This window comes from Pseudochaenichthys georgianus, chromosome 1, assembly GCF_902827115.2.
Source record: "Pseudochaenichthys georgianus chromosome 1, fPseGeo1.2, whole genome shotgun sequence".
NCBI classification, from domain to species: domain Eukaryota; kingdom Metazoa; phylum Chordata; class Actinopteri; order Perciformes; family Channichthyidae; genus Pseudochaenichthys; species Pseudochaenichthys georgianus.
The window spans coordinates 32,000,382-32,027,665 of record NC_047503.1 but is presented as its reverse complement, the minus strand read 5'-3'; the positions used below and the strand labels follow the sequence as shown (position 1 = coordinate 32,027,665).

The following is a 27,284-nucleotide window of genomic DNA, read 5'->3' as shown; positions in this document are numbered from 1 at the left end:
TTGGCATCAACATAATTAAACTTATTGTACTTATTATGCAAATTGGCAAATGCAAATATTATCTGTTATGACGTAGGCTAAATGTAGTGGAGTAAAAGTACACGGTTGTACACGGTCTAAATTGTAGTGGGATAGAAGTGAAAAGTAAAATGGAAATACTCAAGTATCTCATACATTATAATTGAGATAAGTAAATGTTTAGTAACTTCCCACCTCCTGTAGTTTCCACACGCGGCTCACTAGACCCGGCCCAGCTCGAGCCCTCTGTGGATCGGTCGTAGCTCCACCCCCCTGCTGTTCCACGGAGCTGCAGTCAGGATGTTGGGAGAGTAAAAGAGGGAAGTAGTCTTCAGACACTGGTGGACAGCAGTTTACAGTAACGTTGCATTTCGGATATTAACCTTTCTGCTGAATGAATTACAACCCGGTTACTTCTTCTTGGAGGTGAGTGAATGATTCTTAAAGGTGGTCTTGGGACGTTAAAAGTTACTTAAAGTGTTTGAGTCAACGGCCATTATCGAGTTTTTACAATGAAAACATATTCAATATCTCAAAATGACCGTTCATAAGTAGCCGGAGAGATGAATTTTAAGTATAATATTTGAGCCAAAGCTGTTTTAAAGGGCAGAAAATACACTAAATAACATTTAACACTGTTGGTTTACAGCGGTGGTTTTCATCCAACGAGCCGCTGAAAGCATGCCTCGACAAGCCCTTTGTTGCTCAGCCCGCCGGGACAAATGTACACGAATACCACGGTTCATCCCACATTTCCCTCAGTTATCCCAGTGAAGTTGTATGGTGTTCACCATGTGCCGAAAAATATACGTGTTGCTACCGTTGCTACACCCCCTCCCATTTGTTTATCAGACACCGTAGGAGGGAGTGTTCTCACACTGTGTTTAACGGGGAATGACTGACACTGACACTTTCTGACCTATGCCTGAAACATGTTTTGTACTGGCTACTTGGCTAATAAAAAAAAAAAGTTTTCAATTCAGGTAAATACAAAAAAAGAGCAGATTTTAGTTTAATGATGTGTAATATTAAAACACGCTTAAATAAGACTTTAGTTACACTAACCAAAAACCAAATCCACTAGCTACCCTGCAAAATAAAAGGTAAATACAACTAGCCGCACCTTTTTATAAGCATTGATAACACTTTAATGCTGAACATATTAAATACATATTATTCTGAAATGGGGCAATCTGCAGAATGAGTACTTTTGCTTTTGGCGCTTTAAGTATATGTTGATGCTACTACTTTTGTACTTTTTTGCTTGACCAACATTTTGATTGCAGGACTTCTCTTGTAACAGAGTATTTCTACAGCCTAGCACTTTTACTTAAGTACAAGATCTGAGAACTTTGTCCACCACTGCAGTCTAGTCATTTAATTGCTGCTTAAAAAAGTTACTGCAGGTACACAATGTAGAAATAACTGTTGATTTGTTTGTCAGTCCCCCCAATGTCTCTCCACCTTGTGCAGAGAGTTACATAATTCTGTATGTGTTTTTATCACCTATAAGTTCTCAGGAGGGTCTCATTAGAACAAACCTTATCATATGTTTGTCTGACTCCAAAAATGTGTATCAGTCGTACAGTCTAGACTCTGGTATCTGTCCTTAATTTGGAAATGGAAACACCTGCTTTAGCTTAGTTAGTAGATGATGAATTATCAGTTCATTCTAAAACTGTGCCAACTGGGTGAAAAAGTAGGTCAGTGTTGCTCAGTTTGTACTTTTGAGTTCACACAGATGTTGATGTTGTAGTTGATGTACTCTAGGTTTATGTGCAATTTTAAACGAGTGATGTTCAGATACTTGCTCCATCTACATAATAAATACCGAAGTGGGCAGTGTGGAGGACATTACCAATAAAAATGCAGTGTTTTCTTCATCATATTTACTTTTTTAATTAGTTTGTTTAACAGTGATAGTAGTCTTATATTCTAGTAACTCTCCATACACGGAGGAGCAGAAGACACTGGTGAAGAAGGTGCTAGTCACACATTGCAACTGAATAAAGCCATATCTTGTTAGATAACAGTTGGGTGGGAAACATTACAACTGTGAACAAAGGCAGTGTTACTGTACACAGATCAGTTTCATTATTACAATTCCTTTTTACGGACCATTTTAGTTTAGAAAACAGTTGTAACATAACAATTGTGTTGTGTATTTAATAACACTTTAACATTTATACATACTAGTCTATAAATTAAATTGTTTATAATGACAATTTTATTCTTTTTTAAGTCCTTTTTGCAATCTCAATTTTAATCGTATACTTTCACTATATGGACATGAAAACTGCCAATTAAACCAACATTTAAATATGCAGACTAAATATTTAGCTTATGTTGCGCTACTTTTAAAATGACCTTTTACTTGTATGGCATAAACCTAGTTTAGTGTCATAGATTAATTCCCAACATTATTATATCATTATAAAGTGCCCATCTAAAAACCATGAATTAGATTTACTGTATGTTCAAACACATCTGTTAAAGAGGAAGCAATGAAAAGTGGAAGCACTATTGCATAATGTTTTTTTAGTGCATTCTTTTTTGAACACATCATACGTCCTGCAGCTGTGACGTCAATGCAGGAAAAGACGACATACTATAAGCATAGAAGGCTGTTTGTACGTTGCACAACAAGAAACTAAGCAACAGCTGCATCTGCTTGTTGAACTGGCACAACATTAGTGTAGCCTGCACACCTGTCACTGAGCTAACGGCTGCCGCAAGGAAAACTGTGACCCCGTGCAAACTAGGAAGTGAACTCTCCGTGACTATAAGGAAACACGAGTTCATGGTATGCGCTTCATCACTCATCAGTATAAGTAAGCAAAATGCATGTTGATTTTAAAGGTCACCTATTATGCAAAATCCATGTCCTAATCCATTTATATAAAAAACTGGAAATGAGCTGATCAGATTTTGGCCACTTGATGTCATAACGATTATTTGGCTTGTGTGACCATTAGCCAATCACCAACCAAGGTAACCCCCCCCCCCCCCCCACACACACACCTTATCACCTGAATCCAGGGGCGCCTTAAGGGGGTGAAAAGTTAGGACGATTCTAAGGGCCCGTGACTGACAGGGGCCCCAAAAAATGTAGAACATTAAGAAAAAATGTTTAAGTAACCTTTCATCAATCATGAATAATTAACATTAATATAACATTATATTGATAATGTACTCACTAAACTTACAATTCATTTAACTTATTTTTGTTCGAAAAGTTCATTATCCAAAGCCTCTGTACACCCCCCTCTATTTACATGTAATGGTTTGGTCCTGTCTCCAAACGCTGTGCGGCACCGCATTTTCTAGCAGAGTAAGAGCATGTGAGCAGGTATGCGAGTACTTACGTGTGTGCGATATCTTAATGATTAACAAAGTCAGGCTTTCAAAAGAAAGGAGAGAAAGACAAGAGAGAGGGACTAAAGGGCGACAGTATGTCACCCAGTTTTGCTCTGATTTAGCACCACCATCAGGCCTTTTCATTTTCATTTCCGTTTTGTTGTCCATTTACACTTTAATACCCGCTTATTTTGTAGTTGGTATGTATATTTAATTAAAAAATATTCAGCTTATGTTGTTTTTTTTATAGCATTTTATAAATGATAATATTGGTGTTAATGTTCACTTTATTTTAATTTAAGAGGTCATGTATATTTAAGTTATATTTATTTTTGATTTACGAATGTTCCATTCAAACATTTTATTAAAAAGGCATGTACACCATAAAAGATGACTATTGAGGTCTATTGTCAGGAATGTTAGTGTTATATCAAATAGTGAATTCTACTGCAGTAGAATGTTGCACGTCTGCACAGTGTTATATGTTCACCGCTCAGTGTCAGTAAATATTGTGCAGTTAGTATTGGACTACAAGATAGATGCAAGCCTGTACAGATAGAGTTATTTAAAGCATAAATGAGTCGGTTGGGTTCTGGAGGTGTGGTTACAGCATTGTGCTTGGTTGGCGTGGCCTGTGCCTGGTGGTGGGGCCCAATGTGATATCTTTTCATGGGGCCCAAAATCCCTGGCGGCCCCCCTGCCTGAATCTCCTCTGTTATTGTTGTTAAACCTGGTTTCAAACAGTTGTAGTTAGGGATGTCCCGATCACCTTTTTTTGCTCTGTGACGGAGCGGGTCACAGAGTGACTGACTCCGCCACTGACAGCCGACACACACACACACACACCACACACACACAACAAACATTTCCTGCTGTCTTCCGTCAAATGAACCATGCAATTTCTTATTTATTTTGTGTTTATTAATTATGGGGAATGACTGTTAAGAGGTAGTTAACCTGTGTATGTTTGGTTCAGATAGTTTCCTCATGTTTGAGGAAATTACATTTATGTTGAAATGTGGTTTTGAGTTGATTGTGTCACCTGTTGACGGTGAGCCTGTGGGAGGGGCCATGGGTTCAAAAGGGACGGTGTTGGTTCCTTGTTGGTTGGGTTTTTTTTGGACTGTGTCACTCTGAAGAATGTTGCAGTGAAGGCAACAGCTGGGACGTGTTCGGGGGTTTGTTGCAGAGAAGGCAACAGCCAGAACACGTTTACTCTGAATGAGTGAGGGACGGCCTGTTTGTGGATTTTATTTTGTTGTCTAACTTGCGCTGGTTCGCTATTTCTTTTTGTTGCTGATATAAATAAAGTGTTTTTGGAGCTTAAACAACCGACTAAGCCATGTATCGAATGGACGAATTGAACCCCGTCACATATGGTGTCAGAAGTGGGATGGCTAGTCGGAAAGTGCTGGGCGGCGTTGCGGAGCGGCGAACGGGACTACGATCCCGGGACTACGAGTGGGTCACAGAGTGACTGACTCCGCCACTGACAGCCGACACACACACACACCACACTAGGGGTGGGCGATATGACGATATAGTGTTGTCACGATACCAACATTTTGGTTTCGATACCGATACCAAGTCAAGAATTGCGATTCCGATTCTTTTTCGATACTTTTCTTAAAAAAAGGGAAACACGGAATATCGGCTTTAAAATTAGGAATAACAGATGATTTTAGCAGTCAGAACAACTAAAGCAGCAGTGTTACTAAGAACAGAAACGCCAAAGAGTCACATCTAATATAAATATATATAAAAGCATTTATTTTAATTGTGTAGCAGTGAGTTTAACATTTTGGCAGCACTGTTGAGCATTTTGAAAATGTATTTTCATGCCTCTGTGCAAGGCTGAGTCTTTCTATCTTTATAGCCACTGGTGTAAAGTAACTAAATTCATAAACTCAAGTACTACTTGGGTACAATTTTGAGATACTTGTACTTTATTTAAGTATTTCAATGTTTCTTTTGCTACTTTGTACTTCTAATCCACTACAGTTCAGAAATAATGGTGTACTTTTCCTCCACTACATGTATTTAATCCCTTTAGTTACTTCACAGATCTGGATGAATGATGTGAAATATAATCAAGTGTTAAATCAGACTTTAGTTCCACCTGGAGTAAATCCACCAGCTACCCTGCAGTCTACAAAGTACTTCAGACTAGCTGCACCTTCACCAGCTTTGAGAACACTTCAATCATTATAAAACATATATATATATTATTCTGAAATGGACCAATCTGCACAATGACTACTTTTACTGTCGCTACTTTAATACTTTTACTTGAGGAACATTTTGAATGCAGTACTTTTACTGTAACAGAGTATTCCTACACTCTGGTGCTTCTAGTACAAGACCTGAGCACTTCTACTTTTACTGTCGCTACTTTAACTATATTTTGATGATAATACTTTTGTACTTTTATTTGAGGAACATTTTGATTGCAGGATTGTTCCTACATTCTGGTACTTCTACTTTAACTCAAGTACAAGACCTGGGTACTTCCACTTTTACTCAAGTACAAGATATATACTTATACCACCTCCGTTTATAGCCTATGAAAAAAACTAATAGAAAACGAAGGCTAAAGCTAACGTTAGCAGATAGTGATGCTAGTTTGCTAGTTAAGTTTGCTCAACGATAATATTGCGACAGAAACACTTTTCAGTGCACATCACGCTCTGCGCTCCGACAGGGAGCTCTGCTCTGAACACCTGAACGGCCCGTTCACAGACTTCTGGCGTCTTTTTTGTCAACAAGCCGAGGCGCAGCGGCAGTTGCACTCCCACTTGCAGCCATGCTTCTCGTTTTCTCACATGCTCTGGCAGCTAGCGCGTGGCCGCGTGCAAGAGAGAGGGGAGGGACTTAGAACGTGCTTGAGAGGAGCGGGACTGCAGGCACGGCTGCAGTACAGGGAGTGGAAGCAGAGCGCTGAACACACACGGCTCTTATTAAACGGCGTTTTTTCACGGGAGTACTTTTCCCCGTCATTCTTAAAGTACCGATACTAATGAAACGGAGGAATCGTACCGTTTTTAACGGCAGGGTATCGCGGTACCTTTCAAGTATCGGTACACCGTGCAACACTATGACGATATATATCGTCGTGACGATATTAGGTCTCCACGATATGCTTTTTCAGAGATATCGTCCTATTGTGATAAAAAAAAAAAAATTGAAAAATTTGAGAAAAAAAAATAGCGGGAGGGGAAGAGGCTCTCCGTGCGCGGCGCAGGGGGCTATGACAGCGGACGGAGAGCCTCTTCCCCTCCCGCTCCCCCAGCCTCACCTACTGATTTTAATTTCACCATATATCAAGCCCGATCGATTTCATAATGTCAGCGCACCTCTGCTTTCGTTCAGTCCGAGTTGTTTGACACGCTCCCAAAGTCCCCGCCCCCTTTCTTTGCAGCGAGCAACCATAGGGCAGGCATTTTATAAAGGGGCTCCTTATGAAAAGACTAGCAAACGGTGGAAAGACATAACTGACGCTGTGGCGTTTTATGTTTTTCCCTTCAGTCAGTGTGAGAAAAAGTTTTTAGAGAGTACTTGTCCATGGACAAGTGAGTTTGGCAATTTACTTGTCCGAATACATTTTTCACTTGTCCAGAATGGACAAAAATTGGGGCCACTGGAATCTTCTTCTTCGTCATCGTATTTTACATTTTCCCACGGTTTTTATGATACCGCTAACGTAAGTGAGCGGTAAGATTTTACTGCATCACACAAAGGGTTGGGTATCGTTTGGATTTTAACGATTCCGGTTCTGCTTTTCGGTTCTCAGTTCCAGTTCTTTGAGAGGGTAAAAATAAGTCCCATGACAAACTGGGAGAAAAATATATTTATGAAAACATTAAGTCCTAATCTGTATTCCTATTTACAAATCACTTCATACTGTTGAATTTCTTATTGTTATTGAATACAATTATATAAAAATAATCTTTGCATTGTTTAGTTAGTTCTAAGTGGTGCAGTTTGAGAATGTACAATTGGCCCAGTGTCCTCTGATGTTACACTGCAACCTGCCTGTGAGACAGAGTCCAACCACACATGTCCAACACATAGGACATACATAACCTAATAATAATAATACATTATATGTATAGCCTATAGGCCTAGCGCTTTTCTACAACTCAAAGACGCTTGCACGCATTTATTTACTTTTACAAACACAGGAGCTAAAACGCTTAATAACCTTCATTACGTGTTAGAGAAAGAACATAAGAAAGTTTGACAAAGATGCGGCTGTTAAACGGGCAGCGGATCTGCTGTGTGGAGAGAGAGAGACGCTGAGCTGCACGGTGCAGCGATCAGCTGATACGGAGCATAGAGAGAGCTGCAGTCCGCGGGGCTCGGCCTCGCTTCCTGGCCTCACAACTCTTATTAATCCCGGTACCGGACAATTGTTATTTGTTCCTACTCGGAACCGAGTTTTGCTTCCCAACCCGGCCACTGTGCTACACTTCCCGCTCCGCTCCGCCCGCCCCGTTAACTGTACAGAAAGCGGCGAGATGCATTTCCTTAGGAATCGACAAGCAGAACCGAAACTACATTTCTAAACGAACAATGGCGGACACGTACAATTTGCGAATGAGTTCTGCCTTTTGTAAACTGAATTTATCAATAATTTGTCAATAAATCGGGGCGAAAAACGTCACTTGTCCGGCGGACAAGTCAATTCAAAGATCTACTTGTCCGATATTGTAAATAACACGTCCCGGACGGTGGGACGTGTACTTTTTCGCACACTGTCAGTTATGCTAAAGTCTTTTATTACACTTCAAGTCTACTCTAAAGTTTACATTTTAATTGTTTGGCACTGACTTTTCCTCATTGATGTTATATGTTTTACCCTCCTTTTCATGTTTATTGATGTTCACTGCTCACTTGTTCATTCAGGGTTTCATTTCTGAAATAAAACCAGCTTGAAATGCTATTTTGGTCTGTTACTCCTTTTTGTTTTAGTTTCTGTTACCTTGTAGGTGCTTGTACTGTTAAGTAACTTGAAAAATAACCATAATAACCGACATGAAAAAATATCGTGATATATATCGTCTATCGTGATACTGCCTGAAAATATCGTGATAACATATTTTTCAATATCGCCCACCCCTACACCACACACACACACAACAAACATTTCCTGCTCTCTTCCGTCAAATGAACCATGCAATTTCTTATTTATTTTGTGTTTATTAATTATGGGGAATGACTGTTAAGAGGTAGTTAACCTGTGTATGTTTGGTTCAGATAGTTTCCTCATGTTTGAGGAAATTACATTTATGTTGAAATGTGGTTTTGAGTTGATTGTGTCACCTGTTGACGGTGAGCCTGAGGGAGGGGCCATGGGTTCAAAAGGGACGGTGTTGGTTCCTTGTTGGTTGTTTTTTTTTTGGACTGTGTCACTCTGAAGAATGTTGCAGTGAAGGCAACAGCTGGGACGTGTTCGGGGGTTTGTTGCAGAGAAGGCAACAGCCAGAACACGTTTACTCTGAATGAGTGAGGGACGGCCTGTTTGTGGATTTTATTTTGTTGTCTAACTTGCGCTGGTTCGCTATTTCTTTTTGTTGCTGATATAAATAAAGTGTTTTTGGAGCTTAAACAACCGACTAAGCCATGTATCGAATGGACGAATTGAACCCCGTCACATGCTCCCGATCCGATTCCGATCATTTGATTTTGACAATCTGCCGATACCGATTTCTCCCGATCCAATCTTTATACAATGCATTAAGAGAAAAAAAAGGTAACAGATAACGGCTGGTCATCCAACGCGATATATTCAGCTATCTTGGCTGTTATTGTGTTGGCCTTTTCACTGTTCTGGGGCAGTTTCTCTTTCCTTTTAAAAGTCTCTGAAAGTGTCGGTTGTTTCAGTGCCGTTACCTGAGTGGCCGCTGTGTACTCGCTGTGTTGTTGTTGGCGTTTGTTTCTCAGGTAGCGTATTAGATTGGTCGTGTTGAACGTAGCTCTGTTCTTTCCACCACGCGGAACCTCTGCCTTGCAAACATTGCATCTGGCTGTTACACTGCCTTCGCTTTCAATTTTATAATACTTCCAAACTCCTGACATTTTCTCTGTCCCGACTCCCGAGTCACCAGCTGAACGTAGCCTCTCGTTAGCTTCCTGCTACTATTAGACACTGCGCCCACTCTGTTGCCAGATTTCAGAGAAATAAGCAACCAGGTCTATGACAACAAGCCCAAAGAAAGCAACACACATGATGTTGTGTAATTTTAAACCAAAACTAAGTCCTCAGGATGACTTTAAGACGTGAACATGGTCATTTTTGTTTTGTAACATTTAAATAAAAAAAAAATATTTTATTAAAAAAAAAAAAAAAATCCCGATCCCCGATTTTTTTTCTCCCGATCCCCGATCTTTTTAAAATCACGTGATCGGCTCCGATCCCCGATCACGTGATCGGATCGGGACATCTCTAGTTGTAGTAAATGTCACCAGTTACTAACAATGGGGAATGTTGATCTTCAGGGTCCTTTTTATTTAAGTGGTTTACAGGACTTATTGCCTCTTTTGATATAAATGAGAGTGCAGTGACAGAATGCATGTGCTCAGAGGTTTCAGTGTCTTTATTGTCCCCATCAACACTGTACTACAATCCAAGGAAAAAAAGAGATGACTGGTTGCTCTCTAGACTCAAACGTATGTCAACGGTGTGTCAGTTACCCCTTGAAAACGGGGAATACTAATGCAAACTATAAGAACAAGTGAAAGAAGGACATATTTTAAAAGCCTATATTGTATTGGCTAAATCGTTAAGAAAGCCGCCATGTTTTGACTACTGTAGCTCTTCGTCAGGGTTAAAAAATAAACAGACAACACGGGTGTGGCCTCACATATATCGTAACAATTACCAATGGGAGCCAAGGTAATCACATGACCCGGATAATCACACGACGTTGACATTTATTGAAAATAGCCTTGTGAAAACATGAAATAGGGAGTACGAGTAGGTGGCCATATATAAGTTTTATTGAAGGCTGAGAAAAACAAGGAAGCCTTTACAGAGAAAAGAACATCTCCTTTATACCCTCATTGAGTTCTGTATACCAAACCACATCTAATAACGTAAGAATGTAGTGCCTGAATAATGAATATCTTATCTCCCTGGTCTTATCATTTCTGGTTTCGGAAACCCCTGTGCCTTACCACTTGTATACAGGGTTTTCCCGTGTGTCAAATCTTGTCATCACCTTCCTGAGTCACTTTGCTTCCATGATGTTATCTGTTTAATTGCTAAGCAATCACACTCCCAAAAAACAGTGTGCATGTTATCCTTTCACATTAACAACCCCGCTCTAGTAACAGGAGCACAGGCTGCTGGCTAGGCGGTTGGATTTTTTTTTTTTTCAAGCATGCCAACCTTCGTTCCACAGAGCATGACACATTATCTGAAATTATTTGGAGGCTCCGGAAATGCTTTGAGTCCAAAGTCTCATAAACCTTAAAAGGCTTTCTGTGTATTCTCTGACAAAAGTGCAGGAAGTCGGTCATAACAACCATTGACATTTAGTCAAGTCATCTTCCTTCACGTTACTTGTGAGATCCACAAGGGGACAAACTGTCTTTTCTCTTGTTCTGTCTGACACCTCATTTCATATCTTACAGTGAGGGAGAGTACACTACTTTGGCATTCTCAGTTTTAACAGCCATGCTGGGCCTGTTGATAAGACTTTCTCTGACCAAACGATCACAAGTTAGCTGTTTGGTATACATGTTCGCACCTCGGCAGTTCACAAATTAAAAAAAATACAGGGTAGCATGTCTTACTTGTCCAGTGTAGTAATAAAATCATTCTTTTATGTGTACACACACTGTATGAACCATATTTGTTGGTGAACTCTTTAGGACTGTGAGGAATTCTTGGACTGGGAGCCAAGCATTTCCTCAGGTATTGTAGCTGCATCTTATGCACGTTTGGGCATGCACACTCATGGAAAATGGTGCAATGTTTCAAACTGTCTCTCGAACGGTTGGATTTAAGCCAAGGTCCTTTTCACAGGGTTCCCGCGGGGTCTTAAAAAGTCTTACATTTGATAATCTGAATTTAAGGCCTTAAAAGGTCTTAAATGTGACCAGAAAAATAAGAAAGGTCTTAAATATGATTGGATTTGAAAGGTACTTCTGTGTTGCGATTGCGTCTAAATGTGTTTGGGGAAATGTCCGGGCTGCAAAGTAACCAGTACGGTAAGAGCCGTTCAGTTCCCCCCAACAATTTGTATTGAATTAAATCAACATGGAACCTTATCGGAGAACACCCAGCTAGTAACCTAGCAACCAAGTGGTAGTGGCACTCAGAAACTAAGGTATCTTCGAATCTATTTACAAACAAATATGGGGAAGTGTAAGTTCAACCATATTTGGTTGGAAAACATCGAATTTAGTGCTTGGTTGAAACCAGTTGAGGGGAATGTGTTTGAAGTCCGCTCCTACTATTTTTCCTGGGCATTAGGCGGCGGAAGTGACTTAATCTGCCACCCAGGACAAGAGACGAGCATATTAAATGTATTATTTTCGGTTGTGTATTTGTGTTTCCAGATATAACATTTAAGTTATAACAATCATAATTTGTGAATTAATTTCATTATGGTATTTGAGTTTGTTTCAGATTAACTTTTGTAATTGATTTTGCAATTACATTTCTCCAAGAGAGACAACAATCACTAAAAGATCTGGTGGATATCTGACCAGTATTTATATATATATATATATATATATATTAGGGATGTCCCGATCACCTTTTTTTGCTCCCGATCCCATTCCAATCATTTGATTTTGACAATCTGCCGATACCGATTTTTCCCGATCCGATCTTTATGCAATGCATTAAGAGAAAAAAAAGGTAACAGATAACGGCTGGTCATCCAACGCGATGAATTCAGCTATCTTGGCTGTTATTGTGTTGGCCTTTTCACTGTTCTGGGGCAGTTTCTCTTTCCTTTTGAAAGTCTCTTAAAGTGTCGGTTGTTTCAGTGCCGTTACCTGAGTGGCCGCTGTGTACTCGTCGTGTTGTTGTTGGTGTTTGTTTCTCAGGTAGCGTATTAGATTGGTCGTGTTGAACGTAGCTCTGTTCTTTCCACCACGCGGAACCTCTGCCTTGCAAACATTGCATGTGGCTGTTACACTGCCTTCGCTTTCAATTTGATAATTGTCAGGAGTTTGGAAAACTCCTGACCTCTCTCTGTCCCGACTCAGAAATAAGCAACCAGGTCTGAAAACAAGCCCAAAGAAAGCAACACATACATGATGTTGTGTAATTTTAAACCAAAACTAAGTCCTCAGGATGACTTGAACGTGAACATGGTCATTTTTGTTTTGTAACATTAAATTAAAAAAAAATATTTTATAAAAAAAAAAAAAAATCCCGATCCCCGATTTTTTTTTCTCCCGATCCCCGATTTTTTGAAAATCACGTGATCGGCTCCGATCCCCGATCACGTGATCGGATTGGGACATCTCTAATATATATATATCCTAAATGTTCTTTGAGTTTTATCCATAAATGCAACACAAATAAGAACTGTAAGTTATTATTTAATAATCAAACCATTATTATTTAAATGTCAGTATATTTCACACATTTTAATGTTGTTATAGAGTATGATCTCATTATTCGTTAATGAACCTCATATTTGTGACAAGACGTGCGTGAGCGGAACTCTCCTCTATTTAGGGTAAACGTTAAACTTTTAATACAAAAGTTGCCGACTTCTCATCCACAATTATGGCACTTCCGCCGCCTAAAACCCAGGATGTATACGATCTAGCACTCCCCACACACACACACACACACACACTTTTTGTCTAACACGCTAACACAGTTCTGTGTACTGTTATGCTGTTATGTTCAGTCATCGTTCTTATGTTGAACATGAATACATTTCATGTACGTATTTCTTCTTTCATAGCAATTTTCCTTCATACTTTCTTGCCGTGAAATAGGTCTTAAATTCTATTCAAAGTGGTCTTAAAAAGTCTTAAGTTGGTGAAACCTGCAGGAACCCTGTTTTCAAACGAGATGCCTCAATAGTGAACTTGAATTGTCTTTCTTCTAATAGCTTTGAAATGGAACTATTGATTGTTTGAAACACCAAAGTGCTATTATCAGACAAAGATGAGTAATGGGATATGTAAAGAAACAAGGTTTTGTGGAGAGTCATCATCATCATGAAATACTGTGTTTGCAAGTGAAGAATGAGGGGGCAGTTTCAATTGTTTGGCTGCACACACACACACAAACACACAAACTGGAACTCACACACTCCTACGCCTTCAGTAGCATTCAACCGATAATCTTCTGCTGGCATGATGACTGTGCAGTAATGATCAGGGCAAGCATGTTGTCCACCTCATGTGTATGAAGTTTATCAGAAGGATGTCATTTCACTGCTGCCATCAAAGACATTTGTTTTTTTTAAAGGTCTTGTGAAAGCAGAACACCCCTCTTTATTTGAAGGCACTCGCAGTCCTTTCTGAGCTTCCATGAGAGCAAAGGAGTAGTCCAACATCTCTGCCGGTTGAGATTAAAAGATTCTGTATGAAAATTCATTTGGGAGAACATGAAACGAGTGATTGCATTTTATGGGGTTAAATATTGTTTGCTGCAATTTTGCACAATTCACTTAACTACTTTAAAAGTTGTAGCTTTTTTGAAGAGATTACAAAATGATGATTTAACAAATAAAAGGCCTTGTAGCTTTGTAGAGAACGACATAATTAGGAAAGCGGTATAAATACACAGGATAAAAACAGGGATAATGTCATGAAACCACAAAAAGCAAAAAGACCTACACAATGGCGTTTATGCCTTAAGAAAAGCTGATATTAGAATCGAAAAAACAAAGCTTGACATTTTGGAAGGGAACATTGTGGACTGGTGACTGTGCCAGAATGAAGGTCGGGGATTTAACAACATCTTGTAATTAATGATCTGTCGAGCAAATTGACAGTCGATTCTAGCTCACACTGTTTGTGTAATCAAGTCCCCCGCATATATTAGTGCTTGACGTAGTCGTGCACACATTGACCGACTGTGCGAGGATGTGAACATTGTCCAAACATCATCACGTGTACTCTGTTCAACCCTCAAAGCTGTCCTCAGTCTTGGTAATGAAACAATTACATCATCTGAATCACACTCTGAAATGTGTGTGATTCTTTGATCTTTTAATGATCTTTGCATTGTTGCGTCTACGCATAAATGTGCTTTTCTGCTGTTTAACAAGCGATTTGTTGGTGGATCTTTACAGCTCTCGTCATTTTTTAAAAGCTTCACATGAGTGGATGTAGTTTAAAGTTGATTGTGAGTCGAATATGGAATAAACACTGGCGGTGAACAAACATGTACACATCCTTTTGTATATCGTTGTCAGGATCTACAAAGGAGACTTGGTGGGTGTTAAGAAGAAGAAGTGATGAGGCAGTTTTCTGAAGGTCAGTTCCTCATTTATGCTCCAAGGGTTTCCGCATAAATGATTAACAGCACTGACCACAACAGCTATTTCTGCCCTAGACATGCAACAGAAGATTATACACTTAAGGCGAATCCCAAAATGACTCAATCGATGTTGACTTGTATCGGTCTAGGTCACAATTATGTTGGGGTCAAAGTTAATGTCTAATAAATGTGATGTTTATCTGCTCAGGCTGTATGGACCATGTCATATCCAGATAGAAACACAACTTTGACCATATGCTAAGCAGACATTATCTTTAAACTCGCCAAATAATTCAACAACTGGTCAATGATATACAATGTGCCAAATGGTGAGTTGGTGAGCTACAAGTTAACTTATTGGGAAAATAACTTCAAGCTGACAATGTGTACAGTGTTCAAACTTAAAATGTTAAAGCGAGGAGCAAATGAATACCTACTTCCAAAAATGTGCCAGCCCTTTGCAACCCTATTCCTTATTACTTTAGTTAAAGGAAGTAAGAAAAGGCAAAGTCTCAAGTATCCGCTTCAAAAGAAAGGATGTTGTTGTGTGCTGTTGTCTGGAGTCCAGGTCTCTGCAGATTCACATCAGTGTTTGAAGTGCCGCCATGCGACAAGATAATCATTCAACTCAAAGCTTTAACTGCTTTTATGATCTTTTATAATGAAAGCCCATTTTGCAAGCTGTTCAAATCTGTCACTTTGAACCATTAAGTACATTCTACGCTTTCTGGACTACAAGTAGCTCTGAAGAGTCATGTCAATACTTAATGGTGACACCCACTCTTTTCTCCACACAGTAGCACAGCTTTGTTTTGCTGTGGAGGCGCATTGTGTAGATTTCCAACAGATCTCTCGGCTCAGATTAATGCCAAAGATATACAGCGAGAGAACGAGTTTGTTTGCTTTTACTGTAGGCATGTCGTGACAAACAATACAACTCGTCTTAATAAACGTAGGTTGCCAAGCCTGGAAAAGCCTCCTAAGTCCTAACCTGTTTTAGTCAAGAGCTGCCCACTCTCAACACAAGTCACAGTAAGTGTGTGCGCGGTGCAGTCGGTCCACTGCTGTGTAGATTGAGTGAGGCAGAAAATGAAACCTGATATGTTCCCTTGACCCCTGCATGCTGGTTATGTATGGAGCTCTCACAACAGGGACAATTTGTCCTCACTGTGTCTGTAGTATGTTACATGTGTCCACTACTACAGAGCTCCGAGGGAACGAGCACTGTCTCCAGGTTCACAGAGCATCAGTCAAAGGGGAATACTCACAAACAAACACACTGATTCATTATTAGGGCAGGCCTCCCTCAGGGGGAGAGATGAACCATGGTGACACGCAATCAGAGGAGCACGTGATTCACCACACACTGACAGACACTGATAGACACTGATTAATGGTCAAGTGATGAATAGTTTCAATGAACCAGGGAATTGTTAGACACTTGCAAATGGTACTGTCCATGTCTCTCTAGGTCGTCCTCATGTCATGTGATGACATTCGCTATGTATGACGTCATCGTGGACATGCCTCTGTCACATGACTCTTTGAGATCTGAGGTGGCAGCGAGGGAGCTGACAGGTTCCCTCGACACATGAGGATGGAGAATCCCTCATCATATCTTTCCCCGGGGTTTCTAATGTTTCCTTCTTTTATAGCTCTTTTGTAACTTACTTTGTTTTTGTAACGTTACTATATCTTTTATTTCTTGTCATTCCATGGTAATATCATACTGTGTGTATTTTTCCTAAAACAAACAATAATTATCATTATTCATTAATCTGCTGGTTATTTAACTATCTATTATTCTGGCGATTATTTTCGAAACGAATGCTACGGTTAATTGTTTGGTCTATAGAATCTCAGAAAATAGAGAAAAGGTACATTAACAAAAATATTAAGTTTGATATAATATAGAGGAAAATCTCGACATTTCAGAGGCTGAAAACTGCATTTACTTCCATTTTTCAGCAACTGTTATGCATCAAAGTATTTTGAAATAATTGTTCTTTCATCGATTAGTAGATTTATTGAAGCAGCTATATTCTTTACAAAATGAAACACACATTAGCTAGACGTGTTTACAGAGAGAGTGCACAGATGGTTAATGATTAGAGGTGATCCATGTGTATTGTGCCAACATGCCCTTATGGTGCCGCTGACGCACGACCATCCCCAGACACAGCTGGGGGAAATAATGGTTATGTAGTGAAAATAATAACCAACCTCATTCTTAAGATATGGTATCATCTGGTGGTATGAACACTCTGCTAGTTTTACATATCAGGTCTCTTGTTGTTTGAATTTTCTTTGGAGAAAAACATAACTTTTGTTGCCATCACGATTATGTTTCGATCTGTGTTGTTAAATCTTTACTAAACATCTGTAGAAGTATTCCCTGTCCCGGGTTTCAGCCTCATATCCCTGTTATCTTTCCTCTGGAGGATACAATTTGTCGTCCGTTGCCCGTCTACATTCGTAAGCTTTGGTCAGCAGCCGTCTGCCCGCACTCGAGTGCTCTGTCCATTAGCTACATTCCTTGCTATTTCATTTTCTAAGTGGGGGGGTTCCAGCCTGTACCCACTACTCAACTAAACCACAGGCTAGATGCCAGAAGCCTGTACTCCGTCTCTAGAGGACTTAGGCTTTCTGCCCAATCGTGAAATATTTATCACACACAGTCAAAAAGACTGTTAGCCGGATTGAAACATACACCCCTATTAGCATAATGGCATTATTGAAATGCTGTTTCTTGGGGGGGGCAGAATAAGTGACATGAACAATATGTGGAGCCCTGTCGGACTGTGTCTTGCCTCTGCAGTTGAAACTGCGCTATTGACTGAGCTGGTGTCAGATTTCCCAGCTGCTGCCATTCCTGCCACAGACACCCTGGGTCTCGCATTGACTTTATAGATCACAACTCGTGGACAACTTCAAAGCTTTCAAGAGCATAATGGATGTGTTGGCCAAGGCCTGTGTCATTATCTGTTCATGCCTGCAGTGCCTTTGATTTCTCTGGAAATGTGCAGTGTAATGCTACGGGACAATCTGAGCTCCAGGAATAGACTGGCTGCTTGTCTGAGATAGGTAAAGACTCGAAGACGAGGATAAGTACGTTTTTAATAATGGTCTTTAGCCTGGGTAGGCCGAAGGACTGGTTATGAATTCTATTACAACTGGACTGCAGATATGATTTACATATCATTTGTGTAGTCCAAAGTGTGCAGCGTGAGCAGCACCTGATGTAGTTCAGTAAATATGATGTTTGTAAACAGTGGCTGTATGACACATTGATCTCGATTGGTCAGTCATCCCACTGGTACTTTTTTAATGCAAGGCTGTTTTTAGTTCAAACAGGACAAGGATGTCGATTTCTAACCTCCTGGAGGAAGCTTGATGATTTGAGAGCAATATTGATCTCCGTCATGTGATGTCATCGGGTGTCCCTCTACAGCTGGTGTATCAGTTGCTTTTTCATTAGTGGTTCAAGAACATACATTAGGTGCTGCATAATTGATACCTGGTTTATTTAAGTGGTCCTTGAATTTATCTTGGATTTGAAATGTATTTAATTGTAGGTCTCTGGTTGGGATTGACAGTATTGTATGATGTCATACTTCTATTTAATGATCAGTTATTATATAGATTGTGCTGTATGGATTGTGCTATAGAAGCGAACCCTTTTATTATGACTTTGTGGGCAATTCTGCTGAACAATAAGCAGAGTTATAAGTGCTTTGGCATTATTATTACGTACCTTACATGTGCATCTGGTTATTATGTCACTAAATGGATTAACTAATCATTTTCCTGAACATTTCCTATATCATTTTAAACTTATCACCTTCAATATATAATGACAAATATATACATACATCTATAAAATACACTCAATCCCTTGAGGCAAATGACATGTAAATACATTTAAATGAATTAAACACTTAACAGTATTGAACTGTTTCTGCACTGGTGTTACTCTATTAGAATAGCATTGCCAATCACAGAAGTATAATATGTTTTATTTGTTTTGGTAACTTCTGTTTCTTCCATGTTTCGACGCATATTCTCAGTAAAACCGTGCACCAGACACCCCCCCTTCCTTCCCTCCAGCCTCTTCTCCTATAATTACATGAACTCAGATCAATGAGCTGAGCGCTGTGTATCAAGGCAAGTCGTTATCCTTGATATAACACCATTTCTCATCTGTTGGAAGTGAATGTAGAGCCTTTTAAGAATCACTTAAGAAATTGCCAATGACAGTAATCTTAGAGGCAATGGTTTCTTTAACAGATTGGACCGGAGCAGTGCCAGCTATTGTTAAAGAGACTGTTTGTTTTAGCAGACAGTAATAGTTTCTTATTTGAGTTACTGTTTGGCCTAATAAAGTAAAGGCTCTGCACACATCCGCCACAAGTCAGACTTGATACAACCTTATTTAAGTGTTTCAGTTTCTGAGCATTTGTCTCTACTTGTCTTTGACCTCTATGATGTTCTCCTCTCCAGCACTGTGACAGGATGGCCTCACAGGGGGGTGATGCGCCTCCTCCAAACGGGGGTCCGTCTGATAGCCGTCTGAAGAGCAAGAAGCCGCCCAGCCTTGTGATCGCCATCCCTCCACCTGAGGAAGAGATGTCCCACGACCCGGCAAAACAGGTGGGCTGACAGTTTTGACCGGACCCTATCTTTCACTGCCTGGCCTCCTTGGGGTGTAAACGTAAAAGTGTATATATAAAGATGTGTCAGAATCACTGACTCACTACTTCCTCTCAAAGTGTTTGTGTTAGTGGCTTTTTACCATGCATATTGAATTCATCAAAAAACACCCTCAGGCTGCAACCTCTATAATGGTAGACACTAGGCTTTGAGTTTTTTTTAAATCAACAGGAAGAATAGTGCTTTATTTATATACATTTGCTTGTACAGTAAACGGCTTTTTGCTGACTGCAAATAAAAAAAGTGTTTCTGTAATTACAGTCTTTACCTTATAAACTGGTGGACATTTGACCTTACCAAAACCTCTGCCTTTTCTCCATAAAGTATTTTAAGACAGAATGAAAGTGTCTAAGTAATATTCCACAAATAATCTCTGCCCAGCTTTCATTATTCATTTTTTAAATGGCCATTTATATAGTGCCTAGTGTTGTGCTTTTGTTTAACCCTAACCCAGTTAAGTAGTCCTGACATTTGAAAAAAGAAAAGTTTAAAATATATGTGGGTTATTTTTTACTTCAGGGCATTATAAAGTTTTGGGATAAAAACATTGTTAGCAGTTATGTTAATACTTTTTGAATATTCCCATGCATCCTTGCAGCAGATGTTGTCATAAGTAATTTAGCTCACTCGGGTTGATGGACTCTTTGGAAGGAGAGGCCACAAATCAGTCCAACCAAGTTTCAATTAGGGGTGGGCGGATCGATCCCAAAATATCGAGACACACACACACACACACACACACACACACACACACACACACACACACACACACACACACACACACACACACACACACACACACACACACACACACACACACACACACACACACACACACACACACACACACACACACACACACACACACACACACGTGCATGATGGCTGAGAGAAAGAGGATGAACACTTAGCGAACTGTGATGTGTGCAAGAAGGCAGTTAGCTACTGTGGTCACTTTGTAATGTTATTTTTCATGTTTGCACTTTACATTTGCAAAAGTAAAACGTGTATTTGTCTATAAAAACTGTCTTGTCTTTAATCATCTATTTATGATGCTTTCAGCTCAAAAACCATGTCATGCAGCTCTCCCCTACATGAAAGTACATGAGACGCTTTTCATTTTATTCATTCATTCATCGGTATCGGCGATACTGGCCCTGAAATACTTGGTATCGGATCGAACCCAGATGTTGTGGTATCGCCCACCCCTAGTTTCAATATTCACTGAGAGGTACAAAAATACTTGGAGCAGTATAAAAGGGATTAAAGCGTGCTGTAGCATCTCTTCCCCTGTACCTCTGAATTTGCCGTCTGTTCAGACGGGAGGCATTTTAAACAGCTGTCTTCTAGTTAAAGGGCACAAGGCCATACATTTCCCTCTGTGGACCCCATGCACACAACCATGGCGTTTCAGCTACACAAAGGAGTAGGTACTTAGAGTTTAATCGAGCATGTAATGGTTAAACTAAAGAGCAACCAGTGCAATAAACATGCAAATAACGTGTGGACTTGAGCATGTACTGTAGCTTAGTTGTTACTAAAGAGCAATGAAGACGCATAAACAGGGGCTCTACACTCAGGCTGCTAACTGTAGTATTTCCATTATAATACACATATCAATGTACTGTAGTTACTTCTAAAATGTACATTTGAAAACATTTACATTTTTTATAATTTGTCCTTATTAAAACATAACAGTACCGTCTTATTTTGTGTGTGCTTTCACCAAATATGACTATCTACAGAAAGTGAGTCAACACAACATTTACCTGTGATTTACCCATGCTCATCTTGATTAGCTTGACTCGTCAATATCAAATCTATAGAGCGATTTAAATGAACAAATCCTGCATGAAGTGTCTAAGATCGTAGAATTGATCAATTGCAACCATAGTACTCTGAAAGTGGCTCCGTGTATCTTCACAACCTGAGCTTATGGCTCACTTACCGCTTGCTTCGAGCCCCATTATCTCTCTGAATGACAACACCATTAACTTCACTGTCTGCAAAATCACTGACGGTTAAGATAATGGACTCACAGGAGTCACATCATTGAAGAACACTATAAAACAGCATACACAAGTAGGTGTTTAAGAGAGCAGGGCCCTTTTAGCAATACTCGACCACACAAAATATTGACTGTGCGCACATTAAACGTGCACTTAATCCAAATATCTCAATACTTGGATTTAGTCTTGCATCTGAGAAAGAGTATTGTAGTCATTACAATAATGACCTGATTACTTTCGTAATAGTCTTAGGTTTTGAATAATGCTATCCCTGCAGTCTGCTAATTGGCTGGTTAAGTAATGTAGACCTTCATAATTATCCATCCCACTGCTGCTGCTTTATTTAGGTTAATGTAATATTCCTACAAAAGTAATCGTTACAATAATAAATAGCACATTTGTCCACTCTGTGTAGGCACTATTCACATTGATAATTGTTTTACTTTTTTCTCCTTTTCCTCTGGTCAGCCTCTACGACCGTCCCTGAAAAAAAGTGCAGGTGGTCAAGCACCTGGTTCTGTGTCAGAGAGCATCAGTGGAGCCAGAGATGGAGCAGGAGACGGAGCAGGAGACGGAGGCTTCTCTTTCAGAGACAGAAGGGCAAAGTTTGGAAGACAAACATCGCTCTCACAAAGCATCCGCAGGTAAAAAGAAGAAACTGTTGTTTAAGTCATGTTTATTTTATTTTTTTATTCATGTTGTTCTAGAGTCAATTCTGACCTCTTGGAAATTAGAAACTTATGATGAATATGAACTGTCGGAGTGGTCATTAGCTCTTTTACAAAAACAAAAAAAACATGTCACTAAAGTGTATTATCCAAGAAAGGCAAGTGCTTTTCCTTTCAGTTAATTAAGCAAAAATCCTCTGCAGGATCCCTGATCAATAGACATTATCAACAACAGATGAAAAAGCAAACATGATGTGAATGGATCACAAGAGCCCTCAAGTTATATTGAGGGAGAAGGGAAAGAGTTCAGTACAAAAATGCTAAAATGCATGTATTTTCATTTGGTTAAACACAGTATTTCTGAGCATTTTCAATAAGATAAGGCTACGCTAATGATATTAGTATTATATTTGCACATCGAGATTACAGTGGTGGCTGCATGTTAGGCTCGTAACGCTCACAAGAAGGTCGGATGGAGTCCGGTGAGGCACTAGAAAACATCAAGGATTCGCCTAATGGGGCACAGAGCAGCATTATGAGTTAGTTTATAATCATTTACAGCAATTTGTCAGCATTCATCAGCAACCCTTTTCTCTCTGTATGTGTAGGAATACAGCCCAGTGGTTTGGGGTGGGGGAAGACTGTGAGACGAAGCAGCAGGTATGGCACAGGAAGAGCCTGCGCCACTGCAGCCAGCGCTACGGTAAGCTGAAGGTCCAGTACAGAGAGCCTGATACGGCCACCAGCTTCGACCAGGGCCTGGAGTCACCAGCAGCACACAAGATGCCCAAGGTAATCTATGGTCCACAGAAACATACTGTGTTTCTCAAATTACATTTTCATATCCAGCCAATTATTCACATAGTGAGGTTTTATTCAACGTAACTTGTTGAGGAACATCTTTAATATCCTGATTCCAAAATATCCTACCATGGATATAAGTTACAGAGACAGCAAACATACAGACACAGCTGTCTGAATCATGGGGTCTTTCCACTCACTAGGTATTGTGTCATAACATTAACAATGTTCAACATATATCATTTATGAAGCTTAGAGGTCTCTCTGGAAGAACAGGAGTAAATAATAATGATAGTTTTTAAAGAGAGAAAATGTGTCTGTATTTAATAAAGTAGATAGCTGTGAGGTGACAGACGTGGACCATCTGTTCTCCAGATGGATCAAGTCACTGCCAGCTCTTCTCATCTACTCATCATCCACTTTTTTCTTTTATTTTCTTTATCTCATATCTACGTTCACCTACGTGATGAGAGTTTTTATTTAGCACCATTATGTTTTTCATTTGCTTTACACACAAACATCTACACACACGAGAGAGAGTTTTAGCCAAGCAAATATGTAATCTGTTTCTGGTAGATTGTTGATCCCCTGGCACGGGGGCGGGCCTTCCGCTGCCCAGATGACGTGGACAGTCGCTCCCCCAGGACGCCTTACCCCACTCAGGGGGGTCCCATCACCCCGGGGTTCACCTCGCTCAGCTCCTTCACCAGCCAGCGCTCCGGCTACAGCTGCCTCCCCAGGCGCAAGAGAGAGTCTGTGGCCCGCATGAGCATCCGGGCCGCATCCAACCTGCTGAAGGTGGGTTGGCTACCAAAAATATACCTGGCCGGTTGTTTTCTCATATTCTGCAAATACCTCTAATACATGAAATACCTTCAGTGTTTTAATTGTTTTTGATCAGAACTTATCCCTGAAACATTATGCATGTGTAAAATAACTAATGCATTTTGTTCAGGGTCGTAATGGGTTGGCAGGCTCGCAGACAGGTCGCAGTTTCCCCAAGAGGAGCTTCATCAGGCCCAGCTGGATGGACGATGACACCGTGGACTCTGCAGACACGTCCGAGTCGCTCTTCTTCAGCAAGGTCAGCACACACTCTCCATCCTCCTGTCGGCGCTTTGGCGACAAATTGTCTCTTTGCGGCAACTTTCTTTTTTCTTCTTCTGGTAATGTCAGCAGTCGCACTTCTTCAACACTGTTTCACTTTCACTGTTAATTTCTTATATCAGCGTCTGTTCAGCAACAACTTTTGCCTTGTTGTTCCTTCTTTCTTCATTTTTTTTGTATGCGTTTATATCTAAAATGTAAATACGGTCAAACGTCTATCATACCCCTTCTTTATGTCAAATCTATTCAGAAATCTGATGTTTGACAGAAATAACCTGTTTTTTCTCCCTCCTTGCTTCAGCAGGATCAGGGTGTTGTTGTTTAAACATATGAGGCCTGGCTGCTAATAATTGTTGCTCTCCATTGTTTTTCCCGTGTAGGTCGATGCCCGTGGGGAGTTGTACTCTATGGCTGATGACGTATTTGAATCTCCGCCCATGTCTGCAGCTTTTGCTCCCTGCGAGTATCCAGACCAGAAGTTCCCCAGCCTGTAAGTAACTACACAAAAAACATTAGGAAGAATGCTGTTAACACCCACGCTCCTTTAGTCCTGAGGGCAATATTTAGAAATCCCTAGTTTTCTCATTCACAAAAGCCGTGTTGAAGCTACTCATCAGTACTTTCTAGTAACAAAGAAGAGTTACACGTTATGCCTACATACTTTGTTTCTTGTATTAGTTTCCTTCGTATTTTTTCTCCTTCCTAATCTGTCTGAACGCCACTTTACTGCTCCCTTCACAACTAACTCTCTCCCTCTATTATCCTTGAATGATTTTCTTCCGCTCCAGTAAGGACATTTCTCGAACACCCAGGACGCCGATGGCAGGCCACGAAAAGAGCCATCCTCGTCGGGGGGGTCGCATCGCCTCCCAAGTCAAGCACTTTGCCTTTGACAAACAAAAGCGTCAGTACGGCATGGGCGTTGTGGGGAAGTGGCTGAACCGGCACTACCGACGCAGCATCAGCAGCAACATCCAGAAGCAGCTGGAGGACATCCACAGCCATAGGTCGGGAAAAATGTTTCTTCTGTGGGGGGGATTTCTTGCAGTCAAAAGTGACATTAAACCTCCAGAGAGAAGAAAGATACAAGTGATTGTAATTTGCTACAATATGAACAGTCTTACACACATTTAAATAAAGAAATACATTTGTCTTCCATATAATGTGATGTTTGACTCCTGGCCCACGTGTTAGCTTCACTTAATGTATGGTGCTTCTCTGCTGTGTATTTTAGGCCTTACTTTGCCTACTGGATCACGTTTGTCCACATAGTAATCACATTGCTGGCCTGCTGTACATACGGCTTTGCCCCTGTGGGGTTTGCACAACATTCTTCGTCTGACCTGGTGAGTGAATCTCCAAACTTAGAGGATTACTGTGAGATACTGACTGAGTTGACTTTTTTTTGCAATATTGGTTGCATTTGACGAACAAGAGTACACACACATCCTGCTATCTGCACTGCCAAAGTGTTTTTTATGCAGGAATACCTGCTATATGGGTGCACTTATATAATCTGCTCAATCAATACATGGCTTATGCATTAAATAAAGAAAGCACACACAATACCTTCAACAATATGATGCAATCCAATCCGTCACATTTAAGACTCATAGATGAGAATATTGAACAAAGAATTTTAAATGTTTAGTTTTCTGCTAATTATGCTGTGTGTTTAGCAGATCATTTCCCAACGGTGTCCCTCTGTCGCCCTCTGTAGGTGCTGAAGAACAAAGGCATTTATGAGAGCGTCAAGTATATCCAACAGGAGAACTTCTGGATTGGTCCCAGCTCTGTGAGTCTGCTGCTGGTTTCAGTTCATCTGCTGTATTTCACTATATTTTCACTTATTTCACTTACAGTAAACTTGGTCTTGGATTATGAAATTTAAGTGAAATGTTCCCTAAATATTGTACGGCAATTCTTACATACAGCCAGATTGTAAAACAAATAAGACATATTCACCCTTTTTCTAAAATGTTCACAGAGTTGTGTATTGTTGGTAACACCACACACTTTTTGCCTCGCCTGATGCGTGGTTACACCCTCTTAAGCTTGCGACTTTATCACATATTGCATTTCCTGTCACACTGTTGCACTTAACAGGCTCCAAACTTCATCTGTGAAATGTGTTTTATGTGTGATTATTTTTGGTCTCGCTTTATTAAGTTTCAAGTAGCCAATATTACGAAGAAATGTCTTTACAACTTGTCAAAAGATAGAAAAGTTAATCTACACCTAAATAAAATGCACATATATAACATATTTTGTATTTGTACTACTATAATCACTTAACTTTGTGTGGGTTGCCAGGTTTGAGTATCTTTAATAAATTCCTCAATTTTTCAGGACGACTTGATCCACCTGGGGGCCAAGTTCTCCCCGTGCATCCGTAAGGACACTCAGATAGTCAGTCTGATCCAGAAGGCCAGAGATCTGGAGAGAGAGTCGGGCTGCTGCGTTCAGAATGATAACTCCGGATGCGTGCAGACCCTCAAGCCCGGCTGCTCCGTAAGCACATTATCCTTCAACTTATTTAATTAGTCCTGCAGGATAAGAAACCTTGCTTTGGTTTGAGAAAGAAGTCAGAGAAAGAAAAATGTTATGAATTTGTACAAAAAATTGCAATTGAAAACATCTTTGGGAAATTCATGATTAAGTTAAACACAGACTAGAACAGCGTACAAACACTTGAATGTCCGATTATAATCAGGTAATTGTAAAAAATTACCTTTTTCAATACACAAATATTCTTTGGGGTAGATCACAATTTTTTGTAAGCTGATATGTTTATATTTTTGGCGAGTGCCTTAAAGCCCCAGTGAGACAGATTAAATGCATAAAGCTGTTGGATTGCAAACAACCAAAACCCAAGCCAATAAATACACCTTAATCCTAAACATTGGGGTTTAAACAGGGACAATTATTATTCTTCTTTTAAAGATTGAATTCCTTTGTTTTTTTGCAAACAAATACTGAAATAAAATCCTGTAATAACTGTATATGCAGGAGACGCTGGCCACGTTTATTAAATGGAAGGATGAGCCAGTGGACATCAACAGGTCGTCTGGTTCTGTCTGTCACCAGGACCCCAGGTGAGATGATGCGTATGTGGTCATTGTTTGTGCCACATGATATATGGACAAAAAA

The 27,284-nt window shown here is 40.1% G+C and overlaps 1 protein-coding gene across 3 annotated transcripts in view; it reads left to right on the top strand.

Moving 5' to 3' along the window:
• The first annotated feature begins 222 nt into the window (after window positions 1-222).
• Window positions 223-27,284, top strand: part of LOC117447010 (inactive rhomboid protein 2-like) — a 37,019-nt gene continuing 9,957 nt past the window's right edge. Inside the window, exons 1-13 of one of the 3 annotated variants that reach the window (XM_034083584.2) lie at window positions 223-444; window positions 14,775-14,835; window positions 19,340-19,489; window positions 22,027-22,202; window positions 22,835-23,018; window positions 23,604-23,825; window positions 23,983-24,111; window positions 24,515-24,624; window positions 24,923-25,141; window positions 25,369-25,480; window positions 25,855-25,929; window positions 26,484-26,645; window positions 27,144-27,229. In XM_034083584.2, coding sequence (XP_033939475.1) covers window positions 19,352-19,489; window positions 22,027-22,202; window positions 22,835-23,018; window positions 23,604-23,825; window positions 23,983-24,111; window positions 24,515-24,624; window positions 24,923-25,141; window positions 25,369-25,480; window positions 25,855-25,929; window positions 26,484-26,645; window positions 27,144-27,229 — 1,613 coding nt within the window. In that variant the 5' untranslated portion in view covers window positions 223-444; window positions 14,775-14,835; window positions 19,340-19,351. Of the gene's footprint in view, window positions 445-14,774; window positions 14,836-17,872; window positions 17,924-19,339; window positions 19,490-22,026; window positions 22,203-22,834; window positions 23,019-23,603; window positions 23,826-23,982; window positions 24,112-24,514; window positions 24,625-24,922; window positions 25,142-25,368; window positions 25,481-25,854; window positions 25,930-26,483; window positions 26,646-27,143; window positions 27,230-27,284 lie in introns of those variants that run through there. The other 2 variants (XM_034083576.2, XM_034083593.1) reach the window with 2 other exon arrangements.